Source organism: Lycium ferocissimum, chromosome 5, assembly GCF_029784015.1.
Source record: "Lycium ferocissimum isolate CSIRO_LF1 chromosome 5, AGI_CSIRO_Lferr_CH_V1, whole genome shotgun sequence".
NCBI classification, from domain to species: Eukaryota; Viridiplantae; Streptophyta; class Magnoliopsida; order Solanales; family Solanaceae; genus Lycium; species Lycium ferocissimum.
In genome coordinates, this window is record NC_081346.1 from 9,183,892 (window position 1) to 9,190,923 (window position 7,032).

Genomic DNA, 7,032 nt, shown 5'->3' on the forward strand with positions numbered 1-7,032 from the left:
CTCAGGATGATTATTGGGTGTCAAATGGACGGACTAAATTTGGATGGGTAAAAATGTGTTGACTTAATAAATGAGCTGGTCATTTAATCCGCCCAAACTTAGACGAGTTGGACGAGTAATGTTTTCATGAGCTAATTTTACCATCCTCAATTATAGTGATTATTGGGCTCACCCCGTGTGAATCCCAATTAGCCGGACAAAAAATTCAAAGACAATATGGTTAAACAAAAAAGATTACAGTAGTTTATTGGAAAGAAAAGAAATGGAGAAATTCAGTCTAAAATGGAAAAATTCATTCTAAGATGAAGAAATCTTTACCATTTTATTTTTACCAACTGAACTTCTCTGTCCCTTTTTTCTTCTTTTGATCCCTCTATCAAGGGACCATGATTAAGAAGGAAGCAGAGATGCATAATTAAGGCCAAAGTGTAATAATATGGTAAGTAGACCTACCAGGATGCGTAGAAAACTGGCTTGACAAAGAGGCAATAGAGAAGAAAATAATGTGCATCACTGAAATAATACATGGACACCTATACGGACAAGCAAAAGTTGTGTGGAAAGTGGTGGACCTAACTAATTATGCCATGTATTCTTTGTGGGGCCGACTTATATTTGTCAAACTAGAAGTTGGACAAAGCAATGTGAATGAGAGATTTCTTAATCATTAATTGCAAAAATTTAGTACCCATTTGACTAACCCATTTATGAATTAGAAAGCTAGTTTCTGTTGCAAGGCTGCGTGACGAATGCACCTTCAAATAATAAAATGAAAGCAGTAGAAACATTAATTAGTTCCCAAAAACCCAAGGAAAGTGACATAAATGAAGTATTATCCATTATTTCAATTCATCCACAGGGGGCAATGTCGTCCTGGGAATAAGTTAACTGAATCCACAATTACACAAAAAAAGGAGGCAGTGACAAAGACACATGTGGCAACCTTTGAAAAAGTCACTTTATGTCATAAACTGCCTTTATAATATGGGGAGCATTGTCACCAGGCCTTGTCTTTTGCCTTCCCTTTTTCTCTTGTTCTGTTTTGCCCACTGTGTTGACAAGCAACTTATCAATAGGGACCAAATCACTTATTTTGGTGGTATTTGTATGGCCATATCTTCTGCTGCCCCAAGATAAAACCACCTATCAAATCCAACACACATAAATCAATCGATATACTGTTCTGAGGTAGGTCACCTGCAACTCCTACATATTTGTTCCTTCTGTTAATCTTTGTATGCTGCCTCTCTTTTGGATATTTCATCTCTTGTCTCTTTCATCATCTCTTTACCTCAAGCCTTCCATAAGGCATCAGCTAAAGGCAGTTTTCATTTTATATTCTTCAAATGTTCAAATAAAGCAAGTTTCTTAGAAGGTGCTTAGAAAGATTTGGTTTTTACCCTGCATCTTCCTGAAAATGAGATGCTGAGTAGTATAATGATGTTCTTTTGAAACATTTTCATACTTTCTGTCCTCCACCTACAAGTCTTATACACTTACCAGTTCTGCTTCCTCTCCATTTTTCACCAACCAGAGTTGGAAGTCAAGAATAGAATATTTTATCACCAAATTGTTATCCATGAGCAGAATCAGTCCAATTCTGCTGTTGGCAATAGTAATTATTGCTATTGTGTTCTTTGTCTTTGGTCTTCTTCATCTTCTGATAAGATATTGTTTAAAGATGCCTTCTTTTTCATCTCTTTCTCAATCCAATAGATTCCTAGAATCATCTGGTTCCCAAGCTCTCCAAAGGCAGCTTCAACAGCTATTTCGCCAGCATGATTCTGGTTTAGACCAAGCTATTATTGATACTCTGCCTGTTTTTTCCTAAAAGGATATTGTGGGTTTGAAGGAGCCATTTGATTGTGCTGTTTGTTTATGTGAATTTTCAGAACACGACAAGCTCAGATTGCTCCCTTTTTGTAGCCATGCTTTTCACATTCATTGTATAGACACTTGGCTCTTATCAAACTCAACTTGTCCTCTATGTAGAGGTATCATTACTTCTGGGATATCTTTGGGAAATCCCTTGTTTAGCTCTATTGAAACAAGAGAACAGTGGAGTTTCCATTTGGAAGAAGGAAATGCAAACAGTCAAAAGTCAGAAAATGTTGGAGAAATGAGAGTTTTCACAGTTAGATTAGGTAAGTTCAAAAGCCCAATTGAAGGAAATGAAAATCATGAAGACAAAAGTCAAGGGGAAATCAACAGTTGCAATTTGGATGCAAGGAGATGTTTCTCAATGGGTTCATTTCAATATGTGGTTGCTGATTCAGAGTTGCAGATAGCTTTGCCTAATGTGAAGACTCTCAAAGCTGTGTGTGAGAAGTACACAATTCTTGGAGATACTACAGAAGGAAAAAAGATCAGTGCTAGGACTAAAGGAGAGAGTTTCTCTGTTTCAAAAATTTGGCTTTGGTCCAAGAAAGGCAAATTCTCAACTTCTTCAGAAACATATATTGGTGGACCATCTCTTAATCTTGATATTCCAATGACTAACAGAACACAATTTGTGTAAACATGTAGTGCAAAATTTTATATTGCTTTAACATAGTTCTGAGATAGACATCAATTCCCACATCCTCTTCTGTTCCTTTTCTTTTTGGTTTAACTATAATTGTAGCTACAGATTTCACAGGAATTACGTGGATGATGCATTAATTTCCGTCCTTTTTGTGGAAAGCTATATGCCTGTTGTGTTTTACCAAATCAGAAGATGGTGTGACATTTTTTAGTAGTCTTTTGGACTTGATTTGATTAATTTTAAAAAAAATAGTATTCGAAGTTAAAATTTTAAAAAAGTATTTGGAAGTTGTTCTCTAGAAAATATCAATGGCGGTTGACATAGCAGGTTCTAATATTGGTTTTGTATGTATTTCATGGATGATTTTGCCACCATTTGGTCTAAGAACGAAATAACTATATTGATTGTTGTTTGACTACTAAAAAAGGCTGAGATTACTCTCTTCCACTATTACGCATTATTTCTAAAGAAGATAACAGAACAAAGGGATAAAAAGTTCTTAGTGATGAATCTGTTGCATACAATACTAGACAACATCCTATCCATGAAAGATTTGCCACCATTTGGTCTAAGAATGAAACAACATTTCAATGTGTCCAGAAAAAAGCAGAAGAAGAAGAAGAAGAAGAGTTTGAAATCCTCTGATGAAGTGAAACGAAGACATTATAGTCTGATAATAATAACATCGACAATGATTTCTTTGGGCAATACTATGAACCCTTTATTCCCTATCAATTGCAGTATATTATATATTTAACGAATCCGTACAAGCTTGCAACTAAATATTCTATTAAAAAATAACTGCAGTATATTATATACTTAATGAATCCATACAAGCTTGCAACTAAATATTCTATTAAAAAATAACTGATGAATGAAGTACTACTTGCAACTTTTCATTTATGCGAGCTTTTCAGCTGAAACATAAACATACTTTGCAGCTGAAACATAAACATACTCTAGAATTAATGCGTATAAGTATAATATCATTGCATCCTGATTTTCATGTTCCAATATTCCCATTCATATCTAGGAGAAGTGATGACTGATCATTATCAAGCCGCTACAAATAATCAGAAACATCAATAGTAGCATCTCCCAATATTCCACTTATCGTTTCCCAGAATCCACTGCTTCCAATGTCAGTCTCATGATTAGCTCCATCGCCTTGCACTTGCTCAATCTCAATCAGAGGTTGTGCGTATGCTTGCTTCTTGTTCCAAGGTAGTACTGCTCCATATTGTATTTTGGTTCTCCATGGTGGTGTTGAACGTTGTATTCTCAACCTCATCAGCTTGTTGATCACAAACCTCGTCGATGATGGAGTCCCATTGATCAGTCTCCTCCATAACTTGATCTTCCGCTGGTTGTGTTGTGTAGTAGTGATCATCAGCTGGTTCGTGCAACATAACTTCGACAATTCCTGCAACATCCTGTTCTTCCATGTTATAAGCTGCCCCATGATCCTTCACCTTTTTATCTTTTATCTTCTTCTTGATTCGGCTGATGACATAATCTTCTTTAGGAATATTGTTCTCCCTGAAGAAATCATCCGCGACGAAATATTCTTTCATCAGCCAAGTTTTGTTTTGCTCCCGTTCCTTAGTTTGAAACGTGAAATTTCTTCCGAACCCTACCACAGTTCTCTTACGGTCCCTTATAGGATATTCACTGGTTTGGCCTTTCCACGTCCCATTGGCGCAGGTTCGACAAAACCTTATATGGTCACTCTTTCGCTTCTTCAACGGAGTAATATAGTACCGGACTTTCTCTTCAGAAGCTCCAAATATCTCCCATGGCTGTTGATCTCCATAAATATCTGCAAACTGGATAGGGCACTGACTCGAAAAACGTTGGCGCTTGAAGAACTTTTTAAGAATGTTGATTAGCTCCGCGTCAGTAGGGTGAAAACGTACACCCTTGACATGCCGGCGTGCAGCAAGTACCGTCGACATGATCGTCTCTTTTTCTTGCGTATAGAGAAACACAAGAATGAGACAAGAAATTACTTGCCGCAACACAAACAAAACTCCTTAGACGCAGAGATGAGAAGTGAATTAAGTATGATCAGCCAAAACCCAAAACGAATGTAAGAAGCTAATAAGTAACGTGAATGCTTTATGGACTATATATAGAGATGTGATCAGGTAAATTCCAGAAGAAAATATGTGCACCAAATTTTACTAGTACTAGGGTACATAAGTGTTACTTAGATCTTTAGGGAAGCTTCAGCTTGGGACTCAAGTTATTTCTTTCCTAATACTTCTACAATTTCCCTAATTTGTTAGACTCTTGAACTAACTTAATACTAGCCCACGAGCGTTTTCACAGAAGTACTTGAAAAGATAGTTTCCTTACCTTTTTTTTTTTTTTAATTATTTTTTTCATGTTTCAAAGTTCATTCTATTTATTTTACTAACTAACTTCATTTATCCAATAGGAACTTTCTAGTTTACAGCTTTTTTAAATAACAGAATAAAAGGAAGACGTAACTCTTACTTCCCTATTTTTCATTTAAGATCGAATAGGAAATTTCTAAATTAGCACGCGCAAACTGTAATTTTTTTAAAAAATTTAATTAACCTCAATAAGAGTCTCCAATTTATTATCAAGAAACTTGGGGTTCAATTGAACCCAAACTTTCGATTTGGGGTATAAATTTATGTGTAAAAAATTACTAAAATTATAATAAGTAGAAGATATGAACCCATAATTTTAGAAATAAAATGGTTTAGTACTAAAAATTTAAGATGTTGAACCCTTAGAATTTAAATCCTAAATCTGCCTCTGAAGAAACATATATAAGTACCGATTAATCAAAAGTAAACAATATAGGGAATTCTTATCTCCACTATAGAGGAATATAAATTTACAATCTTCAAAACTGAATTAACTACAAATCGAGTATATACCCCACGTCAAACATATTTTCATGAATACAAGTAACACAAAACAACTCGTGGACCAAACAAGTAAATGGACAATTTCGCAAACCACAAGGGGGAATGTTGGACCTTTCCTAGTTTTTTATTTTACTAGTATCTGGACACGTGCGTTACACTTGTATCCCTTCGATGGGTATAGACTTTATAAAAGATATAAATAATATTAGAACATGTGTTGACGAGTAACTCAAAATTTGAAGAAATAAATTTAACCGCAAATTGATGAATGATGAGCCTATATACTCAAACGAAAGAGATTATCACAACTTTCTTTAGTTTAAAAAAGAAAAGAAGATTATCACAATGTTGTCCTGATAAAAATAAAATACAATAAGGACGACAAAAAAGTTAGGAGAGGAAATTTATTATGCGTGATATCTCGGTCCGCTTATCCTTTCACAAAATATTAAACTTTAACATAGCTTCAAGCAGAATTTCCACAATATGTATGACTATCTGTTAGCAATAAGAACAAATGATTGTAATGCAATTTAAGAAATTTCTTTTAAGATTAAGAAATCAAAGCTTAATGAAAGTAAATGTTCAATAGAAAGTACTCCTTACATGCAAGAAACTATTTTCCGATGGAGTACGCAATTATGGGTAAAGCATCCAAACTTTTCCACTTAAATACCAAAAATGTCAGTGCTTCTAATTACTGCAGAAAGTAAGGTTATAACCGGTATATATAAGAATCGAAAAGTAAAAGTTCACTTACAATTTCATAATCGGAGAATCTCCATCTTGCAGTCATGACAATTCATGTATTTCTCAACGAAAAGAATAAGATAAATAAGAAAGAAATGTGATTAGCGACAAATGAAAATCAGAATATTTACTACTAAATATCAACAAAAAAGAATTAACCTTTTATTGTTCTTAGATCTGCTATCCAAACTGAGGAAATAAGTACGTAACTATGGGCAAAGCATCCTAGCATTTCCACTTAAAAACCACAACGTCGTTACTTTTATTGCAGAAAGTAAGGTTATGACCAGTATAAGAATAGAAAAGTAAAAGTTCACTTACAATTTTATACTTGGAAATCTCCATCTTGTAACCATGCCAATTCCCAAATTTCTCAACAAAAAGAAGAAGATAAATAAGAAAGAAATATGAGTAAAGACAAATGAAAGTAAGAATTACCGCTACAAATCAACAAAGAGAATTAACATTTTATTGGTCTTCTGCTATCTAAAGCGAGTTCTCTCCCAAATGAATATAGGACATCAAAATTTTGGGTTGAAAATCAACCATGAACTCATGTTTTGATAGCAAATTTTCGTTGGTTACATGTAATGGAAATTAATGTATTAACTTATTAAAACATAATTAACTTTTACACTTCTCTAGCTGTTACACTCTAGAAAGCATGCAGAATTTATTTATTAACAATATTAAATGTAGGACAAACCAAGTGTTATATGTGGGCTGATTTTTGGAATGCAAAGGGACTTCTTTCGCCCAAAAAAAGAGGAGGTTCCAATTACCACGTTCACAGCCGTAGTAACTTATCATTAAGGCAGAATAGCCTGGGACCCCTTTGAACTTGTCGATTTTTAT

At 34.4% G+C, this 7,032-nt stretch overlaps 1 protein-coding gene and 1 pseudogene across 1 annotated transcript; one reads left to right on the forward strand and one right to left on the reverse strand.

Moving 5' to 3' along the window:
* The first annotated feature begins 830 nt into the window (after positions 1-830).
* LOC132055861 (RING-H2 finger protein ATL46-like) lies at positions 831-2,709 on the forward strand (annotated as a pseudogene).
* A 754-nt stretch (positions 2,710-3,463) lies between these two features.
* LOC132058170 (NAC domain-containing protein 78-like) lies at positions 3,464-4,988 on the reverse strand. The gene has a single exon (XM_059450721.1). It carries the CDS (start codon positions 4,477-4,479, stop codon positions 3,709-3,711), a length of 771 nt encoding a protein of 256 aa, XP_059306704.1. The 5' UTR covers positions 4,480-4,988; the 3' UTR covers positions 3,464-3,708.
* Between the last annotated feature and the right edge of the window lie 2,044 nt (positions 4,989-7,032).

Bases quoted from the DNA above. Each gene is read 5' to 3' on its own strand.
- LOC132058170 (XM_059450721.1), bottom strand. From the start codon at position 4,479: ATGTCGACGGTACTTGCTGCACGCCGGCATGTCAAGGGTGTACGTTTT.